The 27,463-nt window shown below is 38.3% G+C and overlaps 1 protein-coding gene across 5 annotated transcripts in view; it reads right to left on the reverse strand.

Annotated features, from left to right (window-relative positions):
- The window catches only part of Ppp2r2a (protein phosphatase 2 regulatory subunit Balpha), an 81,897-nt gene that overhangs the window by 16,381 nt on the left and 38,053 nt on the right, over window positions 1-27,463 (reverse strand). For 2 of the 5 annotated variants that reach the window (XM_087216788.1, XM_087216790.1), the window contains exons 3-5: window positions 21,280-21,303; window positions 13,185-13,282; window positions 201-366 (exon numbers count right to left, since the gene is read on the reverse strand). In XM_087216788.1, the coding sequence (XP_087072914.1) occupies window positions 201-366; window positions 13,185-13,282; window positions 21,280-21,303 (288 nt within the window). Of the gene's footprint in view, window positions 1-200; window positions 367-12,176; window positions 12,241-13,184; window positions 13,283-21,279; window positions 21,304-27,463 lie in introns of those variants that run through there. The other 3 variants (XM_087216789.1, XM_004848368.3, XM_021261308.2) reach the window with 3 other exon arrangements.

The following is a 27,463-nucleotide window of genomic DNA, read 5'->3' on the forward strand; positions in this document are numbered from 1 at the left end:
TAAACAAAAACTGGTACCAGAAGATCTCTCAAGAAATCTAAAAACCGCAAGTAAACAATAAAAAACGGCAAGAAGCAGAGTTTACATTTCTATAGGGAAGAAAAATTTATAAACATCTCTCTCTACAATATTCCCCCTGAAGATGAAGTGTTATCTATGGACTGTGCACACAGGGGGCATGTGAAGAGTTGTACACTTACCATTGGTAGACAATAAAAACTGAGCAGCATTTTTCTGGGGTAACCATCTAATTTTGTTGATCTTTTCTTCTATTTCTAAACTTTTCAAGTAGTCAAATTCTGGTTCATGGCTCTGGAAGGTGCTGTAAACATTATATTCTCCTCTGCTATGAGACTGGATTTTGTTCTAAAATGGAAACAAAAATATGTATACCATTGAGAAATATTTCAAAATAATCAAATAGATAATTCCAATAAACCCTGCAAATTCTGAAGAGCACAGTAGATAGCTCTATCTTAATTATATTCTAGGTTCTACATTTAAAAGTCTTCAAGGAATAACAAAGCTTACAAGAGAAGAAAAATAGGCTTCATTTAAGAGCAAAACAGTAGATCCATTATGGATTAACTTGATTACTAATTACTATTACACAGTATAGTCATACACATTTTAAAAACCTGAACATCCATAATAGAGGAGTTCATCTGAAAAAAGCCTGCCCAAAAACAGCTGGCAGAGGAATACTTGCTTTGTACACTTTAGGGAGTCAATTTGCTATTAATATGATATTTTGTCCTCTTTTTCCTTTCTGATGCCTATCTTCTCATTGTTTCACTACTGAAAAACTCTTTAAAAGAGAATAGTTCTTCAAATGCAATGATTTTTTAAAAATGATCCCATTTGACCTTTACCATTCACCCAAGATCACTGTTAAACTTTGCTACAGATAAGGTACATACTCAGTTACCCTGTAGTGCACCCTGCGCCCCTACCAACTGCTGACCCTTCTTAAATCAGCCTCATCTTATGAGCCTTATGCACACTGATGATTTATTTCATTTATCAGTTTCAAAAAATGTAATTTAAACTATTAGATAAAGACACACTGCGAACCTCAGTTAACACTAATGCCTCAGCAAGACTGAAAATCAGGTTTACAATCTTTTTTTAACCTATCACATGATAAAAAATGTTTTCATCAAAAAAACATTAAAAAGTCTTGTTCAAAGAATCATCTAGGGGGAAAGTTTTCAAAACATAACTGGGTATTACTGACAGACAACTATTTTAAGTAAAAATGAGTTACCAAGTGAAATATGTTAGGATTACTTGATAATAAGAATAGCCTATTATTGTTCTCTGTATCAAAAGAAAACACCATTAAAAATGTCTTTGAGGGGGCCGGGGATTTAGCTCAGTGGTTTCACCACCTGCTGTGCAAGCACAAGGATCCGAGTTCGATCCCCGGTACCCAAAAAAAAAAGTCTTTGAGGTACATTTTTAGGTTGTTTTTTTTCTCAACTGCTTGATGATCTGGATTGTTCATCCACAGATAAAGTTACATTTGAACCTCTGATAAAAGTATCACTAGTGATTTTGCCTATGTTAAGAAAGCCAAGCACACCATGAGCATAATCCACCTTGGTGCTATGCAGGGAGGCAAATCCACAGCCTTAGTCTTGTTACCACAGTCACGCCCAAATTAAATGGCCTGATCAATTAAATATGTACATTCATATCACTTTAGAGAACACCTTCCACCTAAAATTATTCACCTAGTCTCACAAGGTTCAGTATTATAGCAAGAAAATACAGTAAACGGCAATGCAACTTTTAATATGACTGCTGTTTTAAACTTCTGAGTTTCATTTAATACTCTCATATATAACATCATAGGTCTACACATGATGTACTCTGTGATTAAATCAACTGCAATGGACTACAAGAAACACCATCTCTTTGCAACAGGAAAAAATACCTCATACAAGGAGGAAATTAGGGCTAAAAAGATGCCACAAGCATTACCTTCTCCTCTCCTAAAACATTAAATTTTAAGACACCCGCAGGACAGAGTAATGGCAAGGGTGACAGCAGCAGTAATATAAAACATGCATCCGCAGTAACCAACAGCAAGCCAGCTGCAGAGGGCGCCCTCAGCCGGTGGTGGGCCTTTCCTACAACTCAGTGAGAGGGTATAGACTGCAATGACAATTTTGGCAAGGCACACACAGTTCTCTGTGCTGACCAAGTAGAGTGGAAAAGAAACATCCTCTCATGTCTGCAACACTGTGCCATTCAAATGAGAACGCACCAAAGACATCTTTCTGGCTTTGGTTTTAAAACTACATTACAGAGAATTAGGGTACATTCTTGAATGCCTCACACTTGGGTTTTCTCTTAACAGCCCTTTAGTGTTAACCTCCCTCTTTGTCTTAGTTGCCTGCAGAATCACTATGAGAATTCATTTTCCTCACCATACACTCTATGTACAAGTACATGAAATTTTCCATAAAAATTTAGATGTGATTGATCCTTGACACTTACAGTAACATCTCCCATGAAACAGACATTCAACAGATTTCTTAATAAACAGCAACAGCCAAAAGAATGAATAAAAGATGGTGCTGATGTGGTAAGGATAGTGGGAGTTCACTTGCTAAGCACAATATGATGCAGAACTTAGAAGAAATGGGTGCCATGTTTCGCTGAATATAAGACCTGGCATGATTTTTCAGGATGCTCGTAAGTCCTACATCCAAAATAAGCCCCAGTTAAGATCCTCAGCCAAGCAGACATATTTAGTATGTCCATTGCAACACACGGACATACTGAATTATATAATACCAAATGTGATTAAATATGAATAAATATTATTGACATTAATAAGTAAATGATAACATAAATTATAACTGAATATTTGTAAACACCCAAGCAGGTACCTTTGGATGAGAGGTAAACACCTACGTAAACAAGACGAACTCAGGACTTACTGTTGAATAACCAATTGGACCACAGACACAACGCACCAATAACCTGTGCAATTGGTAAACGGATGGACATGGCTGTGTTTAGTATGAATCTTCCTAATTCAGCACATCATGTGTTGTAATGGATGTACTTAATGTACACATGTGAAAAACATTTTCTGAATTTGCTGCCTGCAATTTTTCACTGCTTTTGTGTGGACCGTCATTCTTAGCTGTCATCAGTTTTGTTGCCACTCCTGTCACCTAAGTCTTTAATCAACACTTGATTTAATGGACACTTTGTGAAACCTCAGCCTGCAAGAGGTTGTGACTTGGGTGAAGAATTCATGGGATAAAATCACAGCCAACAATGTCGCCAATGCACTCGGAGCAGGCTACATGAACAAGAAGTACTCATTTAAGGAGAGAGAGCTCTACTGCTGGGCATGAGTGACTAGGGCCAATGGTTCCACAAGAAATGGGAGGCACAAGAAATTCAGGCCAGAACTTGGGACTTGGGCTGTTATGATGTTGCTCCAGGAGAAGATGACATGGCTGTATCTGAATACATCTAGATTTCTGTACATAAATAGGACATTCCCTGAAAATAAGTTCTACTGCTTCTCTCCGAGCAAAAATTAATGTAAGATGCAGCCTTGTTTTGGGGGGATATGCAGTAAATGCACAGATAACAAAACAGAAGGATTTCAAAAACAGTTCTTAGTGAAAAAGTGGGACCCCTAAGAAGACCCAAGACACATTTTACATTCCCTAAAAGCACAGATGCAGGGGCCGGGGATTTAGCTCAGTGGTTTCGCCGCCTGCTGCGCATGCACAAGGACCTGAGTTCGATCCCAGTACCAAAAAACAAAACAAAACAAAAGCACAGGTGCAAACAGAATCCATAAATATATAAAGGATTTTATATCATACCCAAGTTTTCCTTCTTTCCCTTAGTGTTTTGTGGTGCTGTACAATTCAATAGCATTGAAATGACGAATCATTTGGAAAGAACTTCATTTCTTACACAAAAGTAAATTCCAGGAGAATAATGAAATGCTGAAAGCACATAAGGGAGGGTGAGCAGTCTATGCCTGGAGGCTGGCCAGGCAGGAGGGTCACAAATTCAAGGCCTGCCAGGTCTACATAGTGACCATTTTGAGACCTTGTCTTGAAATACAAACAAAAGATAACAAAAATATAAGTGAATTTTTATATGAAAACGGAAGTATAAAAATGAATGAAAACAGCAGAGAAAGACTGACATCTGACAAGGAAAATATTGGAAAGTAATAAGAAAAAGTATACGGGGAAGAAAACAGGCCTTAAAAACCTTTAGGAAAAATATTCTCTTAAAACATGAGAGCGGTCATAAATGAAGAATCCAAATTAAAATGGTTAGTAAATATATGTGTAACTGTTAATCTTCATTAGTAATCAAGACTAGGCAGTGTTTTTCTCCTTTAAATTGACAAAAAAAATTTTAACTGACAAAAAATTTAAGTGAAGTTATGACTATTTCAATGATGAATAGGGGAAAGTCACAGGCTACTTGTAGAAATATAAATTTACACAGCTTTTCTGAATCAATTCCCCAATAACTGAAAGTCTTCAAAAATTTGATGATATATCATTCCATGCCACAGTATAACCCAATTTAAAACAAAACAAAAGAGGGCCAGGGATTTAGCTCGGTGGCCTTGCACCTACCTCGCAAGCTCAAGGTCCTGAGGAGTTCAGCCCCCGTTACCAAAAAAAAAACAACAAAAAACCCAGAATGTGTGCAAAGATGTATACACATCAGGTCAAGTAAATTATAAAACAGTATACAGTCAGTTTGTACTGCAGATGGGCACTTCTCAACCATTTCAATGTAGTGCAATGCTTCCTGCTATCCTCTGCCAACCCGACAAGCTACATGTTCACTAAGCCTTGTTACTGAAGTTGTAAAAACAGAGTATGATCCCAATTGCACATGCACTCTGTTCTACTCAATGGATCCAACAGCAGTCTCTTTACCCGCCTGATTGAGAAGCCATTATTTCAACCTGAGGAAACATGCACCTTATGTAAAACTAAAAGTCACTAATTGATAAATGTACATGATTCCAATTAGAGAGATAGAGATAGAGAGAGAGAGAGAGAGAGAGAGAGAGAGAGAGAGAGAGAGAGAGAGAGAGAGAGAGAGGGAGGCCTCAGAAAACATGCTCTTTCTCTCGCATACAAAGATCTTTTATTCCTATGATGAGATGAGTTGGATTATTTTATTCTTGGAAACATCAACAGTAACTAAAGGGGACAGGGCAGTCTCAAAAATGCTAGTGAAAGTACCAGTGGGTCAAATTTCCTAGAAGGCATTTGGAAATAAAATGTTAAAAACCTAAAAATGTTCGCATCCTTTGACCCAGGTTCTAAGCAAATAACAGATGCTTAAAAACTCAACTACAAAAATTTCTCAAGAGTGTTATTTAGTGGGGGTGGGAGGGATAATTACGCATCTAGATTACGTTAATTAAAGGCTTCTGTATAAGGTTTCAGTAACAGAGCATGATGTAATCATTAAGAATGGTGATGCATGAAAAATTCATACAGCCCTAAACCTATAATCTCATTTTTTAAAAGCCTTTGATCTTGTTTTTAGTCGTTACAGGTGCTTTCTTCTCCCCTTGTCTATCCATATTCCAACAAGCGTGGCAAGTTTTTAATTAAGGGGAAAATTACTAATGATAAGAATACAATGAAAAGGCTTTTTTTTTTTTTTGGAAAAAGCACTTTATGTGAGGGATAAGAGACAGAATGACACAGAGAAGAAAAAGCAAGTAACTTCTAAAATTACTGGGCATTATTAATTTCATAGTGCTGTTTTCCACTGTGGGAAATTTTGGGGGGGCAGGATATCAGTATAAGAAATATGGTTAATTAAAACTTCTGGCCAGCAGGTAAATGAGAAAAATAATTTTATTTTAACATGTCAAAAATACCTTTGTGGGCCGGGGTTAGCTCAGTGGCGCCGCACCTTCCTGGCAAGCGAAAGGTTCTGGGTTCGATCCCTGGTACAAATACAAAAACAAAAAAACCTTCGAAAGGCCTAACTTTTGGACCTAACAAGAACAGTATTTAAAGGAATCTTATCATGTCTAAAAGCTATTTGTGACATTCATAAATATATGCCTAGTAATCAACAATGGCACCTTTATGTGATAATCTACTTATGAAAAAATATACCTTAAATGAGCTAGAATACTAAAAGGATTAATAGGTAGTTGACAGTGTGTGATGGAAGGCTGGAGAGAAATTGGCCTAACAAAAGGCTGAACCAGAAAGAACAGTTGGGGGAACTCATAAATGAGAAGCAGGACTAACTAGAACACAGGCCTTTTCAACTCTCGGTCCAAACTTTTTCCTTCTCTAACACTGACTACAGAGAAGAGGTCGTTCATTAATAGCTTTCTACAGACTGAGAGTTCCTTATCTGAAATGTCTGGGGGACCAAAAGTGTTTTGGACTTCCTATTTGGGGATATACACACATTGAAGTATCTTGGGATTAGGACCCAAGTCTAAACATAAAATTCATCTATGCTTCATATTTATCTTATAGCCCGGAGGAAATCTTATACAGTATTTTTAGTATTTGTGTTTCTTTACAGTACTGAGGACTGACCCCCGGCCTCACACACACTAGACTCTAGCACTCTACCGCTGAGCTACGTCTGTAACTCTTTTTATTTTACTTTGAGACAAGTCTTGCTAAATTGCAACTGAACTGGCAATCTTTCTGCCTCACTCTCCAGTTTAGATTTCAACTCATCACATGAGGTCAGATGCTGAATTTTTCATTTGTGGCAATTTGTTGGTGCTCCAACAGCTTTGGATTTTCGATTTCTCATTTTGAGATCAGGGTTACGGAACCCATACTAAAAGTTCTGAAAGCAAAGTATTTATCTCATTAGATATAACTCTAATGATTTCCCTGTATGATTTTTAATAAGCCTCATATAGGTGCCCCCCCACTTTGTAATCAGTATCCAGAGTTATGGATATGTTTTAATTTACGAAGAATTAGCTTTTACTCGGTTGACTACCTATATGGTCTCAGAAACATCACTTATCTAAGACTCAATTTCACTTTATAAATTTGTAATAAATCACGACACGGATACAAGTGTACACAAATCTGTGTAAGATTTAGAGACCTTAGCAGAGGACCTGACACACAAACTATCACTGATCCAGCAAGCAAGATGAGTGGGTTTTGCTTTGAGGTTCAGCTCCTCACTAACTGTGTCCAGACCCCACTTTGTTTACTTGTAAAAGGAGGCTGCATTACTGGAGTTACAGATTTGGGGCACATGGATCACTCAACCCTCAGGGATCCACAGACTGAACCTAGGGATTCTGTGAACTTAGGGAGAGATTTACATATTCACTGTCACTAATCTCTAGCTAAAGCCCAATATTTCTTCTGATTAAAGACATAAGCAACAACAGTGATAGCAATATCTAGATGTGGACACTATAGAGATGATACATTTTTATATCACAGTGTAGACGTTATCCGTTTTCCATTTAACACACATATTACTCATTTATATTAAGTATTTTTACATACTTTGCTTAGGGCTTTATCAATACAGCTTCCTTTATAATCTTCTGTATTTTATTTTATAAAATTAAAACATTCTGAGAACTTCCCAGGCTACCTTTAAAAATGGAATCAAAAAGGTTAAGAATCCCTGCAATAACCTATACACTTTAGCTTTTTAAAAAAGATACGGTCTTACTATGTAGTTCAGACTGGCCTTGAACTCACTATGGAGCCCAGGCTGGCCTCAAACTTGTGGTGATCCTCCTGCCTCTGGTTCCCAAGTGCTTGGATTACAGGCATGAGCTACCACACCTGGTTAGCTCTCAAATTCTATGAATGCATCATATACATATTAAGTTAAAAACAAACCCATAGTCAGCTATGAGAAGAGAGGGTTTGGGGGATGCAGATGGCAGGCTTCTGGAGTGCCAGTAATAGCTTATTTTTTGGTTCAGTGTATAATCAGATGTGTCTTGTGAACATTCATGGAAATGTACCCTTAGGAGTTTATGAACTTTCATATATGTTATGACTATCCAGGGAAAGATGGTTCAAAGTATTTTGGACAATATAAACTTAAAAGATGTACTTCGAGACACTATCCTGGTACTAAAACACACACAATTTTTAAAGTTTTTCTTTTAAAATCAGGTATAGACCCAAAAGGGTATATATACACAGAAGTGATTAATGAAGATGAAGTCACATGACTGCCCAAAATTGTTTTGTAATCTTTTTGGGGGGGGGTATGGGGATCAAACTCAGGACCTTGCGCTCATAAGGCAGGCGGCAGAACCACTAATCTAAATCCCTGGCCCCTATGTTTTGTAATCTTGGTCAACAGTAGGAATATGCATTTTAAAGACATGCTCCAGATGATTCTAATATTTTACATTCTGAGAAGCATGACTTTAGTCATGGGTAACCAAAAAATACAGTTAAAGCTCAGTAGCTAGAAGAGAAATCTTATTTTACAGAAAGAAACTCTTAATTTGGAAGAGAGGGTGTTTTCTTTAGTTCTTCATGCACTCTTTCTACCATATTCCTGCCAAAGGAGCATCCAGCCCATTTGTGAACTTATTCCTACATACAAAATAAATACATCTGTTTTTCCACATGAAACCATAAACATCAAGACTCTCCATCCAAACCAGGTATGGTAGCACACACCTATAACTCCAGTCTCTGGGAGGCTGAAGCACGAGCATCACAAGTTTGAGCCCAGGGTGGGCAACCTATCAAGACCCTGTCTCACAAGCAACAACACAAAAGTTAAAGGGGTGGGAACTGGGGGACATAATTCAGTGCAGAGGAACTGGGTTCAATTACCAGTACTACAAAAACAAATGCACACACAAAACTCTCTGTCCATTATTCTCTTTCCCTTAGCGAAGCAGCCTAGATGTCTCCAACCATTCTTCACTGACACTTCTACATGTGCTATTCTGACTGGCACAGATAAGCACTGTGTTAAAGGAATGCTGCCACATCACCCAAAACAGGTGTGTTCCTTTACTTAAACATCAAATTAACTCAACTCTTTTGTATAAATGATATTGAATTCTGTTAAACTGCATTTTGTGCCCCATTCTAATCCTTCCAAGTAAGTTCAAAAGAGAATACCATCATACTACTATTACTCATCTTTTATAATAAGTATGCTTCCAAAGGTTTCTTCCATATCCTATTAGGGAGTTATGGAAATACCACCATAATAAAACAGCAAGAGAGAATTAGAAGTTCAAGAATGTTACCAGTAGTCTCAGAAAACAGGAATCAAAGGCCTCATATACTTCAGAAAGAATTTATAAAGATACTGTTCCCCTTTCTCATTAACTGTCCCTTAAAACCAACTCCCTTCCACATAACTTAACATGCAGACAAGAAACTCTCCCAGAAAACTGCAGGTCTGAGCAAACTAGAGTCTGTAGGAAACCAGCTACTTCAACAACTACTCGACACTTAATTTGAACACCTAGGGAAACAAACACCTCTAAAAACTCAAAAACCTACCATCTATTTTAACAGCTGCTCAAATCTTCTAATATAGTAAGTCCCTGACTTATGAACAAGTCACATTCCAGGAGAACTATTTAAGTCAGATTTGTTTGTAGACCGAGAAAGTCTTACACAGTACACCTATGAAAATTAGCCACTCGAATATTCATAAGTCAGGGAGTTAATATAATTGTATTAATATTTTCATTAATAAGAAGTACCTATCGGGCCGGGGATTTAGCTGAGTGGTTTCGCCGCCTGCCTCGCAAGCACAAGGACCCAAGTTCGATCCCCGGTACCAAAAAAAAAAAAAAAAGAAGTACCTATCGTTTGTTGTCAAAAGCTACTGTACATTATAAAAAGAAATTAGAAAGTGAGATGACGCTATAAAACCACTGGTTATTTATCAGAGTTGTAGACTCACTGACCACATAATGCCTGGGAAATTTTTTTTACCTCCATGCTTCAATTTTCTTATTTCTCCAACAGAGAGCCTGAGTAATAACACTTAATTCAAATACATTAGTTAAATGATACTTCAAATGACAGCTAAAAATGTTAAGCAATCACCAGTCTAAAATATACGCAAACTAAATGAAGAGTCTCTAAGTGACTACTCAGTTTCTTCACCTTTTGGATGGGGAACAGACAGAGAGGCAGCAAGAGGAGAGTGACCCAAGAGCATAACAAGAGGGAGATATGCCATGTCTGAAGGACAAGACAAATGAGGGAGAAAGGAAGGGTTAAATGGCAAAGTACGATGTACCAAATTCTCTGCTGCTACTGTATAACCTCTTCGTTTGAAAGAAGGACAATAAAAAGTGGTGGAGATATTCTGGTCTCCAGGAAAGTCAAGGTTAGTAAGGAACCTTGCCTCTGGGGAAAAAGACAAAGCTACAATCAAAATGCCATTGTTTTGCAAACAAATTCACCACCATCATCAAGATACTAAGAAATATTTACTGGATAGGAGCAGTATACATTGGAATATATGTATCTGCTGGAAATTAGAAGCCCAAATCTTAATCCCAGAGCTCTGCTGTTAAGACTATGGAATATAATCATGTTATATAAATTTCTGGAGAAGTAAAAATTAAGAAAAGATCAGCTAACACTATCTTACAGATGTATGGCTATGATTTCATAAAATCTCACTCAACGGTGCCAGAGGCAAAATGTAAAGTATGCTCTTTTTTTTTTTTTGGTACCAGGGATCAAGCTCAGGACCTTGCACTTACAAGGCAGGTGCAGTGCCACTGTGGCAAATCCCCATCCCGAAAGTATGCACATTTTAACCAGACATCCTGAAGGTACACTGTATTAGAAATTCTCATATAAGACATGGCTCTGAAATGTGAAAAATTAATAAGGAAAAATGCATCAAATTAATACTAACAAGATCAAATTTCAGAAGGAAAATTCAATCACTGTTATTGTTATTATTTAATATATCACTTAAAAAACACATACAATCATTGTCGAAATAAATGCTACTAACCTGAGTTCAAGGCAACAGACTTTTCTGTGTGGTGCTAGGATTGAACCCTGAGCCTCCTAAATGCTAGCTAAGTACTTTACCAATGAGCTACAACTCCACCCCATCTGTCTTGAATTCTTAAATAAACCTGATAAGAATGACAGATATAAGAAAGGGAAGTGCCATTTTTCCCTACCAGTCGCCCTTCACAAAGTCAATCTGCTCTTTGCTTCTTCAAAAAGAGTGTTTGATATGAAATGATTAGCACCTTAAATCCTCAGTGGGATTTCAGAAAAAAATACATAGGAAAATGATCGCTCTAATTTCTTGGCCTATCTACCACAAATAAAATGTTTGAGAACTATGTTAGATCTTTAATTGTAAGTTAATTCTAAATGTTCCTGACAGTGTTAGGAAACACTGAACTATTTCTATGAATATACCTACTGAACCCATCTCCAAGCAAATATTTGCTCCATTTTTCTTAAAATTCCAGCCATTTTTTTCACATCTCATTTGACTTTAAACAGGCCAACACGTACAGAAGGTGAAAATGACTTCATTCTCAAGCAAAATATTTCCAAGTTAGCTTTTAAATGACAAAGTTTAAAATAACACAATGACTCCATGACCTCACTGAAGAATGTTTATGAAACACTCAGATGCAAAGACTGTATATTATTCCTCAAGATTAAACATAGTAGGCAAAATTAGTTTTTAAAAGCACTTTCTCAAAACACCTTTCTTCAAAACAAAAGCCAAGTGTAGGCCACAGTTAATTTTTAAGTAACTCCCTCACCACCCCCTCCCCAAAACCACATCCAAGGGCAGAGTGTTGATAGGAACGGCTGCTCTTAACTCCTGAGCAGTCAACATTCAACATGAAAGGATAAAGAAACAGAGATAACAAGTCAGAAGAAGTGGTTGTTCTAGATCTCAACTTCCTCACACATATAAAGGGTAACTAATGATGTCTAAGGTCCCATATCACCCCTCAAGACCAGAAAACGAATTCCCCCCCCTTCCCACCAGACCATTCTTTGTCAACCAAAGCTTGAGTCGTATTTTTGTTTTTCCAACCAAATAATTAAATAAAAATAAATAAAAATAAAAGGATACATATTTAGTGTTTGTCCATCTTCTAATCAGACACTATTAATCATTTCTTTTAAAATTAAATTACCTACCTCACTGGGGTGTTGTGAGGATTAATTCATTAGTGTTTGTAAAGCACTTTGAGATCCTCAGGTCAAAGGCGCTATAGAAGTGCAAAGTAGTAGTATTATTACTAGATTCTTTGCTTATTTAAGGAATTTCACAATCCTTTAAAACCTAACTCTGTGTTATGACATTTATTCGAAAAGCCCTGCATTTTATCCACATAATTTTAAATTCTTCTTGAGTATGTTATAGACAGGGTGTGCCAGTGTTTCTAAACAAATGACTTTAAAGGTTAAATTTTGATCTACAGATGGGGAAATAAGAGTCAGGGAAAAACCAGTGGGGCAGTTTTGGTTAGCACAAAATTTTAGTGAGAAATCCTGTCAATCAGACTTAGAAATGTGCCTAAGTCCTAAGAAAAATAAAACAAAACACACTTTAAACATAATGATTCAGCAACCAAATTCCTTTCTTGAAAGAGGAAACAATGCCCAATCCACTCACTTTAAAAGCTAGCAGTAGTGTACTTACACATTATGTTTACGTGCACGTACATGCAACTGTCATTCACACTTTAATTTTTAAATCACTGCAACAGTACTAATGTAAAATGACATCAAAATGAGCTAGTTGCTTTTCCTTTAAACTAGCTTCCCATCCTCCCTCACATAAAGCAAGCTAAGCACTGAGAAGAGGTCAAAGCAACTTTGCTTTATAGAGTTTTAAGAGAAAACGTATCACCAAGGACCAAGGATTCAAAATTGGTTTAAATCTTTTGGACTGTTTCATCATTTCCCACCCTCTTCTCTAACTACATCTTTTTACATTCAAGTGTGCTTTAAATTGAAAACTACACACGCACTATGTACACATACACAAAGCTAAGGAACCAGAGACATCTATGTGTTGAATATTCTCAATAAACAGACTTCTTTTCAAAACTTCCAACACCCTCTTATAAGCTTCTCCAGGGCAACTCAAGCTCCAGTCTCAAGAGTAAACTGAAAACGAGATATTAAATCTTAAACACTTACCTCCTGCTCCTGTTGAAAGATGACAACTCTACCACCTTTATCTCCTGTTGCTAGTAATTCTCCAGAATGATTAAATTCTACTGTAGAAATTATATCTGCTGTATAAATAAAACAAAACAGACATTAGTTTTTGTTTGCCAATTCACTAGTTTGAGAATCCACATCTTTCCTAGTGTACTCCAAGCCTCTATCAGCCTGCCATCAAAAACAGTGAATTTCAAGTTCTTTCGTGTATATCTGCTTCACCAAAACTGTTTCCACAGAATAAACCAACATGAAATATTTTAATAAAAACAATAAATACCAGCAGCTTGTTAATATTTTACTAAATTTAGAAACGCAAAGAAAACTTTTGAAACATTCTGATAGTTTGTTTCTGAAGCAGTTCTAATAGTACCATTAAACGACTGTATTGTTAATTTTCGTATACAGGTTTTTAAAGAAAATTTATTTATTTATATTTTGAGACAAAGTATCACTATGTAGTTTAGCCTGGGCTTGAATTCACTATGTAGTCCAGGCTGGCCTCAAACTCAGAGATCATCCTGCCTCAGCCTTCCAAATGATGGGATTATAGGCGTGCACCACCATGCCCAGCCTCTTAGTTTTTAAATTTTATTTTCATTGGTACATGTTTGTGTTTTTTATTGGTACAATTACATTCATCATGGAGTTGGTCCATGTACATACATTTTTCATTACTTTTTTAAAAATCCTATCCCTCCCCACACTTCTTGGTCTCATTTATATACTCTCTCTCCCTCTCTCTCTGTATGTATGTATGTATATACATATATAAATTTTCCCCCCTTAAACATGTGTTTGTAATACATGATAATCACATTCCTCCTAGGGACTTGATATACGGACACAGCACTTCACACACACACCCATATTAATCTCCTTTCCATATGCCGTAGATCCATCTCACTATTTCCTACTGTCTACTATTTATTTTGCACTTTATATATTAGGGTTCTCATATAAGACAAACCATGCAATATTTAAGCTTGTGTGTCTGATTTCTTTCACTTAACATTATGTTCTCAGGGTACATCCATTTTCCTACAAGTGACTCAGGTTTATCCTTCTTAATGGCAGAGTGGAAAGATGGGCTCTTTAACAAATGGTGCTGGGAAAACTGGCTCTCCATATGCCATAAATTGAATCTAGACCCATATCTCTGACTATATACTAAACTAAAATGAAAATCGATCAAAGATCTAAATATTGAAACTGAAACACTTAACCTGCTGGAAGATAATATAGGTAAAACTCTTGAAAAGATAGGTGTAGGCAGACTTTCTGAACACAACACCAGTTGCCTAAGAAATAATACCAAGAATCAACAAATGAGATCACATCAAGTTAAAAGGCTTCTGCACAGCAAAGAAAACCAACAGTGAAGAGACAACCCACAGAGTGGAAGAAAAAAATTTGCCAGCTACTGAAAGGACTAATATCTAGAATATAAAAAGAAATCAAAAAATTTAGACCCACTAAATCTAGAGACCCAATTAAAAAATGGGCATCTGAAATTAAGATACTTCAAAGATAAAGAAGTACAAATAGCCAATAAACACATAAAGAAGTTCAACACTGGCTGAGGATTTAGCTCAGTGGTTTCGCAGCCTGCCTCGCAGGCGCAAGCAAGGACCCAAGTTCGATCCCCGGTACCAAAAAAAAAGAAGTTCAACACTGTTGACCATTCAAGAAATGCAAATTAAAACAGTGAGAGTCCATCCCACCCCAGAAAGAATGGCTATATTCAAGAAATTAAATAATAAATGCTGGAGAGGCTAGAGGTGGAGGTGGCAGCATTCTTCATTGCTGATACTAGTGTAAACTGATACAATTACCATGCAAAATCAATATGGAGATTCCTCAAAACACTAAAACTAGAAATCCCATTTGACCCAGCCATTCCCCTACAAGGTATCTTCCCAAAAGTGTTAAAGACATCATATTACAGCGATGCATGCATATCCATGTTCATAATAGCTGAAACTGAGAAACAGCCATTCATCAACAAATGAATGGATAAAGAAAATGTGGTATTCATACACAGTGGAGTACTATGGCCACATAAAGAATTTTCTTACATAATTTTAATACGCTGTCTGAGGCCATCATCAAGCAAGTGCCTCTCATCCCAGGAAGCTTGTTTGTACAAATCCAAAACTGGTCTGTAAGATTAGAGTAGATATTACTAGGATGGGGGTAAATTTTTAAATGTAAAAATAATTTCTGATGGAATTCTAAGAGCCATAAATATGAATTATGGCCTCCAACAAAAGCAAAAAGAACCCACTTTAGAAAAATATTTTGAAGGGCCAGGGATTTAGCTCAATGGTTCCGCCGCCTCCGCAAGTGCACGGACAGGAGTTCGATCCCTGATACCAAAAAAAGAAAAAAAGAAAAATATTTTGAACTTTTGAACAATGTACTCTGAGTTAAAAGAAAACAACTATCAACCTGGGTGTGGTGGCGCTTGCCTATAATCCCAGCTAATGGGAGGCTGCGGCAGGGGCATCTCAAATTGTAGGCCAGCCTGACAACTTAGTGAGAACTTCTTTCAAAACTAAATGCCTGGCAGTGCATATCAATGGCAGCAGAGTGCTTGGCTACTATGAGTAAGGCCCTGGGTTCAGTCTCCAGTACTGAGTACGCGTGCGCGTGTGCACGCACGCATGCACGCGCACACACACAGTTACCTTATGAGGGAACTAGCTGAAGATAAAGTGTGTCACAAAAGCTACCAATTAAGTTATTGTGTCACATTTTTTAAAAGCATGGGCTGGAGATTTAGCTCAGTGGCACCCAGCCTGCCTCGAAAATGCAAGGTTCTGAGTTCGATTCCTGATATCAAAAAAAAAAAAAGCAAAAACAATGACATAACTATCAAAGCCATAATACTGAACTTGATGTGTGGCCAAGTACAGTACATTAACCGAGTTACAGTCTCACAAACCAGCAATAAAATGGCAACAAACAAAAAGCCTCTCTTAAAAGTAAAACAATCTTTCCTAAGTACTATAAAAAAGGTTATTTTTCTGGGGATGCAGCCCTGCGGTAGAGTTTGCCTAGCATTCTTCAGGCCTTGGGTTCAATCCTCAGCACCACCAACAAGGGAAAAAGAAAGTTATTTCACAGTGAAAAATACCTGTGTTAATCTTAAAACATTATTCAACCACTCTACAATGCACATTAAGTTAACACACAAAATTTTTAGACATACACTGATTTCCAAACTGTGCAACATAAAGGCAGAATTTTAAAGGGATAATCAAATTTGGGTAAGAAAATATATTAAATTTTGTCTACATACTAATTCAAACCAAGGATTTATAAAGCATTATATAGAACATAACTCATTTCTTCCAACCTGTCCTTTTGAAACTGTCATCACTCCTAATTACCCTTAGAAGAAATGATCACTTTTTTCTGGGATGGAATGGTAGCTGGTGGTGGCAGTGGCACTGAAAACAGAAGTGTTCCTGGTCTGTTTTCATCTGTTATGGCTGTGTCCAGATGTCCCCCCAAAGCCTCATGAGGTTGTAGGTGGGGCTTTTTCAGAGGTGGCTGGATCTAGACTGTGTGATTCTGGAATTGATTCATGGTTCAATGTTAGGATCAAGGGCACTGGGATGAAGGGTGTGAGCGCCACCCACCCTAAGTGGCCTGGATAAAATATAAGGGATAGAAAGAGCTGTGGTAGTCCCTTGTTGTTTTCCTATCTTCTGCCTGACATGAACTGCTTCTCTGCAGTGCCTGTCTGTCATGTGCCACCCTACCTTGGAGCCAGCCAATTATGAACTGGAACCTCTACAAGCTGTGAGCTTTAAATAAACCTTTCCTCCTTTAACTTTGGGTGCTGGGTATTTTGTCTCAGGAACAAGAAAAATAAGACATTATCTTATCATAGTGTTCCTTTATTATCACCTAGCTTCTCTGTTTCTTGTGGGCCATAATAAACAAAATGGGATACAATCAGCCAAAGGAACACTGTCATGGTAAAAAATGAAACAAGGGAAGACTTTTACTGATAGCATTCCTATACATCAAGTGACCAAATTCCTCTTAGCCTTGACAGTCTCTAAAAATTTCAGCTTTTGAGTTGTGAGGCCCTTTACAGAGGTACTTGTTGATCCTACAGTCCCGTTTGAGGAATGTCCCAAATAAATGAAAGAACCCAATCATGTACAGACATGCTTATATTACCTATATAAAAGAATAAAGCTGAAAAAAAAGAATAAAGCTGAACATATTTTAAAAACCCTATAATTAAAAATATAACATATCCTCGAGTCACCAGTTGGAAAACCATAGCCCATCGCTTGCTTTTGTAAATGGTTTTTTTTTTTTTGGTACCGGGGATTGAACTCAGGTCCTTCCTCTTGTGAAGCAGGCACCAGAACCACTGAGCTAATCCCTGGCCCTGTAAATGGTGTTTGATGGGACCCAGGCCCACCTGCAAGCTGGGTACTCAGCCAGGCTAAAGACTGTACTGCCTGACCATTTACGGAAAATGTCTGCCAAGCCCTGCTCTTGCATATGAATATAACTGGACACCGAGAGTAACATCACATGGCTGTGTGGGTATGAAGACACACCACACTAATGTTGGAGCTCACAATGAACAACAAACATGTACGACCACAATGTGCCTAACTGTGCTAAGTCCGCATTTATACAGTCTTGTTTAATTCTTAACATCACTATAATATAGAAATAATTTTCAATTTACAGACAAGCAAAGGGAAGCGCCAAGAGACTGAGTAACTGCCTAAGAGAATCAGTTGACACAGCCAGGGTTTAAATTCATGATGAGTGAAAAACCATATGGAAAAACTAACAGCATAGGATTCTACTCATCACCAACTGGCAACTAAAGGAATAATGTATGAGTGGTTCAGTTTGCCATCTCTTTTTCATTGCCAAAATGCCTGTATTCAATAAAATATTTAGAGCCAAATAACATCAACTTTATACCACTTACTAATGACCACCTTATGCCTGTCCCTACAATAAAATTTTATTCAGTGTCTGCTATATTCATGGGAGACACTCATTTTAAATTCTAGGTCTGTAGCAGCTTATAAGAAAAGTGTTCACAACAGATGAACACTCAAAGGACTTGGTAAACATTTAAGAAAGCCAAAGGAGTATAATAAGGCAAGATGAACAATTGCAAAATGAATTTTAAGACTCAAAGACCAAGGAAATACATAGAGATGCCTTCTCTTTTTAACACAGTAAATAGGGCTGGGATTGCAGCTGAGCAGTAGAGCATGTGCTCAGTATGGACAAGGCCCTTGGGTTCAATCACACACCAACCAATGACTCAATCAATAAAGGGAGGAGGAATCAACTTGAAGGAATTGCTTTTTTAAACCACTCACACTACAGATTCATGCAAGCTCTACTTGAAACAGTGAGTATTAGGATCCACGGGATGCTGAGAAACCTATTCTGTTATTTTTCAATATGATCAGGTGTTTAAGCTAAATAACAAGGTCCCCAGCACCACTGCCCCTCCCAAAAGCTAAAAGATTACAACTCGTAAAATAAACACCTCTGAAAATTCAAGTATGCTTGCCTCATCAAGAAAAAAATACCATAAATCTTAAGGTAATCAAAGGGTTCACAAACATTCCTTGAAAACATGTGATCAGAATCATGGAAAGAATTAAGTTCGTGAACACTATCATAAAAGGAACTGCACTGGTGCAAAGCATTTATAAATACTTATTGTAAGAGCAACCAGCCCTGTTGTGTTCCCTGGCTTTGCAGGGAGGATATGTGTGTTTGAATGCAGTTTGAATCCAGCCATTGCCCATGCTGGGCAAACACTACCACTGAGCTACACTGCAGCCCTGACAGTGTGGCATTCTAGTAAGAGGTTAAACTGTCATACCTGCAAGAAAATGCACTTATCACAGCGGCTATACTGAAACTTATCCTTGTTAAATTAATTTTTGATTTCCCACAAAATTTTACCAGATAATCAGTCTCACAGTCATATTTCAGTAAAAAGACAAAAACTAGCCAGAAAGTTCCAATGAAAAATTGTGTATCCATCCCCAGCACTGCAAAAAACAAAACAACCCCCCCCCACTAGTGATCGGTCTGGTTTTGGCCACAAAGAGTAAGACAATTTGCATCCATTGTCCTCTAAATGACAACAAAACTGGGCAAAATATAAGAAAAACTGTTATTCAAGCTATAAATAACACAGAGCATAGGACTGCAAGGAAAAGAAAAGTGAGCCCTGTATCTGCTCCAGCTTCCTAACTGCAAGGAGTTTCCAGGACACAGCAATGAGCTAGATGAATCCAGACACTTGTAATCTCACTGGGCTGTGGAGACAGAAACTAGAATTAAGAGAGAAAGCTGGATGGCTAGAAAGCTGGATGGCTAGAGTCTGTGGGCAGAGTACCCTAAAGGAAGGTCTACAGAGAGAAAGAGAGAGGGACTAACAGATGGATCCTGGGATCTTTGGCTGAACCCAGACCAGAAAATACATGGAATGACACTAGGCCTGGGAAAGAATCACTACAGTGGGGCTCCTACCAGTGGGACAAGAGAAAACTCACCACCACCAAGGCATCAGGCAAGAGTTCTCACTAAGTTAGTAATGGGACATGAGCACTAAAGACAGAATGTGTCCTAACAGCTTAAAACCAAGCTGTGGGAGAGGCTCAAACTGTAACTTAAGTTTGTGAGCACTAAAACAAAATCCAACATGTGAGAATATAAATTCACAATGTCTGGCTTCTAAAATTAGAAAGCTGGGCCCAATATGGCCGGAATCCCAGACATTTGAAGGTAAGGTAGGAGGATAGTAAGTTCATGCCAGCCTAAGCAATGTAGAAACCCTGTTTCAAAAGTTAAAAAGGCCAAAGATTGCTGCTCCTGGAAGAATGTTTGCCCTAGCATGTGTTGGGCTGTGGAGTCAATCCTCAGTACCCCTCTAAATAGAAATTATTAGGAATGTAAAGAAGCAGGAAACTGTGAGCCACTTGGGAGTGGGGGTGGGGCAGGGATAACAGAAACAGAAGTGACAAAAAAATGATGGATTAAGGCCCTAGTAGAGAAGTACCTAAAATAGCTATTATATTTATTTATTTTTGGTACCAGGGATCGAACTCGGGTCCTTGCGCTTGCCAGGCAGGCAGCAGAACCACTGAGTTAAATCTCTGGCCCCAAAAAACTGCTATTATAAATATTCCATGTGCCCAAAAATAAAATCATAGAAATGAAAAACAAAAAAAGGCCATCTAAAAACAAAAAACATACTATACGAAATGAAAATGAAAAAGCAGACAGTGCAGTAAAGAGCAGGAACTTGAAGAACTAGCAATACAATCAAAACAAAATGAAGCAAGAAAAAAAAAAAACAGAACAAACTCTTGACCTGTGGAATAACACCAAATGTTCTAACATATGCATCACTGTTGCCCTGGCAGAAAGATCTGAAAAAATACATGTTCAAGCACAGCACTCTAATATGTACAGCAACCAACAACATAAAAGGGCCAGTTATAAATGCAAACTCAAAAATGATCCAAAAACCATTAGCAGCCTTGCCCTAGTGATTTAAGTGCAAAATCATGAGAATTTTTTGTAAGATTCCAATATTTCAATGTACAATTAATTTTCTATGGATTTACACAGTAAGCTTCAATATGCACATTAAACCTATGCTTCCCTTACCCTCCCCCCTCAAAAAACCCTTGATAAGTAAAACAGATTTGGGTTTTTTTTCATCAATGTAAACATTTGGCAGGCTGTTCTAAATCATGAAGAGCACAAAAAAATTTTTTTCTTGTTCAAAACTGTCCTGCAAACTGCCATACTTGGCCCATGCCTAGTTAATTTCAGTTAACAGTATGATAAACATGCTAACAGCTATAAATCCTTATGTCCAACATTTTCATAATTTTAGTTATTAGGAATAGAGAAACTGACAAAAATAATGGACACACCCCGTTCCATGACCTACAGATTAAAAGCAGAGAAGGACAGACGGGATGTGATGTGGAAAAGAGAAGGTACAGACACACAGAAAAGGTATTTGAGGCCTGGCACATACCTGTAATCTCAGAACTCTGGCAGACTGAGGTAGGAGGAAGAAGGAATGGGAGTAAACACAGAAAATTTGTGTCAATATAAAAATTTTCAATTATAATTTTTTGCTTTTTTTTGGTACCCAAATGCTCCCAAACCCCAAATTACAGGTGTGCGCCACCACGCTCAGCTCACTTATAAATTTCTAGTAACCATAATAAAATTAGCTGAAGATGAACACGCTCGCTGGCATCACCCACTGGTGGTACAAATGGTTCTAATCACTCATCAGTCTTTTTTACTAATAAAATTAATGAAATGCTGCCTGATGCGACAATGCTGCACATAGCACCAGTGGTTCAAGCTGCCCAGCAGTGAGACATATGAATTATGGCCCCTATGTGAACATGTTAAAACTCACAGGTTCTCAACAACAAAAAAATTGGGGCCAGGGATTTAGCTCAGTGATTCCGCCGCCCGCTTCGCAAGCGCAAGGACCTGAGTTCAATCCCCGATATCAAAAAAAGCCCCACAAAAACCTCACAGGTTCTAGTCAACCACTTGGTGACCTGAAAACTCTTAGGGCAAAGATAGAAATCAGTACTGCAGTAGAAGTATGTAAAGCTATATAAAGGTCACTGTAAACTCAGTAGCTCATTCTCCTAAGGACTAACTCTGGGATTCCATCAGATCTTCATTAATTCCAAGAATATTCCCCTCCCCAACAACCTAAAAGACCTGCCACTAGATTCCATCTCTCTGTCTCTCCTTTTGGGTTTGTTTGGGTGGTTTTTTTGTGGTACTGGAGACTGAACCCAGAGCCTTCACACTGAGCTACATCTCCAGGCCCTTTTTCAATTTTTATTCTAAGTTGCTAAATTCCCCCAGATGGGCTTGAATTTGCAATCCTCCTTCCTCAGCCTCCCAGATTCCTGGGATTACAGGCAAGCATTTCCATGCCTGGCAATTTCTCTCATTAATGCTGGGGATGGAACTCAGGCCCCGGGGAACTGAGCACAGGCTCTGTGCCCCAGCCCTAGGCTCTGCCTCTTAAAGGTGCCACCCATCTCTCCTACAACCACACTAGAGGCCAAGCACCAAAACAGGAACTGCTGAGGCTCAAAACACACTCAGTGCTACAGCAGGCCTTTCCTCCCTATTTTTTTTTTGGTACCAGGGATCAAACTCGGGACCTTGCACTTTTGAAGCAGGCGGCAGAACCACTGAGCTAAATCCCCGGCCCAGACCTTTCCTCACTTTTATAGAGAAAAGTCAATCCACTTCTCTGTAAATACTAATGTTCACACATGTACCAGGAAATTTCTCCATTTTTCAAACACACCCGAATAAAAATTACAGCAGTAATTTATCTGAGGTGCATCTTTTTTCCATAAACTTGTTTTATCAGACTGAGAATCTTACAGTTTTAAAATGCACAAAGGAGTTGCGAAGATGGTACAGTAAGTTCTCACATAACTTCTTATCAAGTTGCTTTCACTGTTTACATCTCACATTACTAGGGTACATTTGTCAAAAACAGAGAAACAACACCAATAGAGATTATCAATGGAACTCCATAATTTAATCAGATTTCACCAGTTTTCCCCTACTGTCCCTTTCCAGTTCCAGGATCCCAACCAGGCACCATGTTACATTTAGCCACTGTGTCTCCTTAGCTTCCTCGGATCTGAGTGAGTTCCTCAGACTTGTTCTTGATGACCATGACAACTTAAGGAGCAATGAACAGAGGCTCTGCAGGATGTCCCTCAATTTGGGACTGTCAGATACGGTGGGTGACTAGAAGGTAGTGTGCCATTCTTACGACTTTGCTTGTTAAGTGTATGCCCTATAACATGATATACTGGTGATAATCCACGCAATCTGGCCAGTGTACTACTGGCCACGTTTCTCCACTGTGAATTTCCTCCTCCAACCCTAGCATAATGTACCCTGGAAGGACGTCACTAAGTGCAGCCCACATTCAGGGGATGGGGGGTTCTAAAACACCTGCTGGGCAAGGAGGGTTACCTACATACATTACATGGAATTCTTCCAAATTAAAATCTGTCTGTTCTCCCTCATTCATTCATTCATTCATTCACTCATTCCATCACTGTGAACTCATGGATATTTTGTACTTCAGGTTATAAATTAATGCTACATCATTTACTGTGCTTAAAATGTTTCAGATTTGGCCAGAGAACTTTTCTGGGTTAGGTCCTGGATCCCTTTTAGATGCTCTCACTCTGTACTTCTGGAAGTTAGCGAAGAAGAGCAATGTTTATATTATCACAAAAATTTAATTATTCTTTCACCCTACAGTTACACTGATTTTTGTGTAACTAATTTTAGTGTAACTAGAGTTACACTAATTTTTAAGAACTGAACTCGGTGAGTTCTAAAGAGAAATATAAATATATAGAACAGAAAATAACCACAGTAGAGGTTAAAATCATAACTAATTCCTTGGAGTATCTGACCCGTTAACTAAGATTTCTGTCCTGGAATAGATTTCTCATGTACTCCACTGAGGTTCTGAAAATTAAGACTGTAAGTTACACATCCTATTATTAATCTTCTAGCACGCATTTGTTCTTTTTGAACAGTGGGGAGGGTAGGGGTGAGAATACAGCAGGGATGCAGGTCACCTTGTCTCTATTCAATGCAAGACTCCACTGTCAAACACTGTGGCATTAACAGCACAGAAACTGTGTTCTCACTCTCATCTGCCTGGTTTTCAATGCACAGACCTCCCATTCAGGCACCTGCTGTTTTTTCTGGGCACGAGCCATGTTCATGACCTAGGTGCTGGCCCCGCACAGCTAATTACAATATGTTTAAACCAAATTTCTCCCCAATATAAGAAAACAATTACTGGCTAATGCAACTATGCAACAACACTAGTTTATGGCCAGGTGTGGTGGCCCACACCTGCAATTCCAAGCACTTGGGAGGCTGAGGCAGGTGGATCACTGTGAGTCTGAGGCAAGCCTAGCCTACACAGTAAGGCTCTTGTCTCAAAAACAAAAACAAAGAAAACAAAACAAAACAGCTAGTTTCTTGCCATAGGGGAAGCTAGCTTTAGGGAACAGTTCTAAAGGCCTCCATGATGCTCTTTTATCACTTCTGACCTCTAGAGGGAGCTCAAGGTTCTTGTTATTTTTCCCCAAGATTAGGTCACTCCTACAAAGGTCGTGTGTCTAAAATGTAAAAATATTTGATTGTGGCACCCCAAAGAGCAAGTTAACTGTGCCTTTAGGAACCTCTTCCTCCTGAGAAATGATTCAGGCTGGACCTACTCAGCTGCTCCTGGGGAGCAGGCCCCAATCATTTCTTCCTCTCTTCACCAGCAAACTCTCACTTCACACTTGGCACTGACTAGGACTGTATTGCCGTACCTGGAATGCTGGAGCACAGAGACAGGCACCTAGGAACAAATGCTCCCTCCCGTTACTTCCTGGTTGGCAGCAGGCCAGCGTGTGCCCTGCTCTGCATTCCATGGCACACAGAATGCAACGTCTGTATGGCTCACTCCACAGTAAGAAGGAGCTGCTTGGATCTGCCCAGGTTCCCCTCAGGTGTTCACATCCAAGGACTGAGAGATTTCCTAACATATTCCCAGGACCACGGACAGGGAACTTGCACAGGAAAGACCTAAAGTCAGACCACCAAATCTGTACTTCACCGCTCTATGCCTAACCTCAAAAGTAACTAACTCAGTCTCTTAAAGACTGGTTTCCTCGTTTTTAAAGGCTTGCCTCACAGAGCTGCTTTGAGGGTAGACAAGCAATAAATGCAAAGAACTGAACCTTGTATGAGGTACACGGTGAGCACAATGTAAAATGTACACATTGCTGGCACCGGGCTGTATTACAGAAAGGAAAAAGAAGCCTATATTGTTTCTGGGATAGTCAGGTCAATCTGGCCAGAGGAAGTTTAGCTCTTTGGAGTCTGAAGCTAAACCCAATCAAGTAATAAGTAGTCAAACTGCCTTTGACCAGGCTGGGTGGTGCAGACCTATAATCCCAGCAATTGGGAGGCTGAGGTAGGAAGATCAACAAAACTCAAGGCCAGTTTAAACTACATGAAGAGACCTTATCTCAAACAAAACAAAACATACAATACCATACTGTGTCTCCTCTCTGTGACTCCTTTCCAACCACCAGATTACAGAGAAAGCCGTGCAGATTAAGGTTAAATGCTAGTGGTCTCTAAAATCACTGTTCCTCAACCTGACTCAGTGAACAGGAATATGTTCTGTGCTAAGCTCAACAGAGACCACTGGCTGCGATGCTCAGACAGAACCTACGTTGCAATGCTGCCATGAGAGTCAGGGTCCATAAGGTTATTTCCAGAGATGTGCTCTGGAACCAGTCTCCCTTCTTTTTAACTTGTTCCTGGATAATCTGTTACCATGTTTGGATAAAACGGAATGGAACCATACCCTCCTGCAATAAAGAACAGAGAGATAAACAGTTGCTAATACATTTAATCTACTGGTGCGAGAGACAACAAGCCTTTGTGTATAAGGTGCTATAAAAGTTAGAAGTATAAACTAGTCATTCTAAACCTAAAAAGTTATTATTTCACTAAAGGTCCACTGACTTTTAAATGGCTCAATTTTACAAAATAAATCACCTTGTTCATTTGTCTTATCAAACATAATGCAAATAGTTTCTCATGGAGATTATATAAACAAGTAATAAAGCACAAAGTCTTGCATCTGTGCATGTACTAATGGTATCTAGTTATTAGTATCTGCCTAAATTCTTTACAAATCTGTGATTATTATGGACATGCATGCTGCAGGAATCAGAACACACTTCACGTGCCATTTATCTCGGTAATCATGCCCAAGTGCAATTTGTTTCTTTATAGAATTTTTCCAATTTAGTTACAAACTGGATAACAAAGGGGGCAGTGTACTTGAAGGAAAAGGCTAAAAAATTTATGTACATTACATAAAAAGTTTTACAAACTTTAATTGTAAAAGGGAACCCACTGAGTTTTTTTTTTTTAAAACTAAGAATAATAATCCAATCAGGTGTATGGCTCACTCAAACTGAAGTAAAGAGCACTGGGCATTAGAGAAAGTGGAGGGGAGACTAGACACTAGCCTGAGGTTACCCCAGAAACAACAGTAAGCAACAAGGGATCTGAGCCAGTACAATACAGCAACAATGTTATCATCACCAGGCAACATTTAAAAGGCACCAGCAGCATGCTGATATTTAATCCTCACAACACATCCTAAAGGTGGTTGTATTCAAACACCCATCTGTCAATGAATGCAGAGATGCAAAAGACGGGAAGAAAAGTGAACAAATTTTAAAATGCATACACAAAACAATGCTTGATAAGATGTAAGATGAAAGTTAAGAAAATTTCTAGGTACTCATGCTGACTGAATGTACTTTGTATCATTAATAGGCAGATATGTACAACAATTATCTAACAGCACCCAAACAGCTAGTACACTAAAGAAAAAAGATCCACTGGCTAATCCAAAAGACACCAATGACTTCAAAAAAAACCCTTAAACAAAAAAGGAATGTTTTGTGGACCAGGGGATTCAGCTCAGTGGTTTCACTGCCTGCCTTGCTCGCAAGCACAAGGTCCCGAGTTTGATCCCTGGTACCAAAAAAACAAAACAAAACAAAAAAAGGAATGCTTTGTGTATTTTTTAAAAATTTAGTTCAGTAAATTTTTTTGGTAATTTTTTTATCCCTTTTTCTCAGTTTTGGAAGTTAACTCAGGTGGTAATTTCGTGATTTCCAACTACAGGGAAACTACAATTCACTGTTCCCGTTATACTTTTAAAATCATTTAAATCATGTTTTTCAAGTGATTTGCAAGTATTTTTCACAAGATTCCATATACTTGGGTGCAATTTCTTTCATAAACTTCACTGAAAAAAGATAAACACTAAAAGTTTTCTCACTCAGACTGTTTATTCTTCCAACCCTCAGAACTGGTTTTTTGGCTAGGCTGTAACTCCATGGTACTTCATCTACATGCACAAGACCTGGGTAGCGCCACAAAACAAACCTCCTTTTGGCACTGGTGTAGTTCCATGGTACAGCCCATGAGGCCCTGGGCTCAATCTCCGGCACAAAAACAAAACCCCAACTCTCCTTCCCTAAGGCTACTTTTTCTAAAAGTTTTGAAATTTTTTTTTACTTGTAGTAAAGTTATTCCAACAAATATAT

Source organism: Heterocephalus glaber, unplaced genomic scaffold (assembly GCF_053883595.1).
Source record: "Heterocephalus glaber isolate CG9 unplaced genomic scaffold, H.glaber_assembly_v1.0 deba00001460, whole genome shotgun sequence".
In the NCBI taxonomy this organism is placed as follows: Eukaryota; Metazoa; Chordata; class Mammalia; order Rodentia; family Bathyergidae; genus Heterocephalus; species Heterocephalus glaber.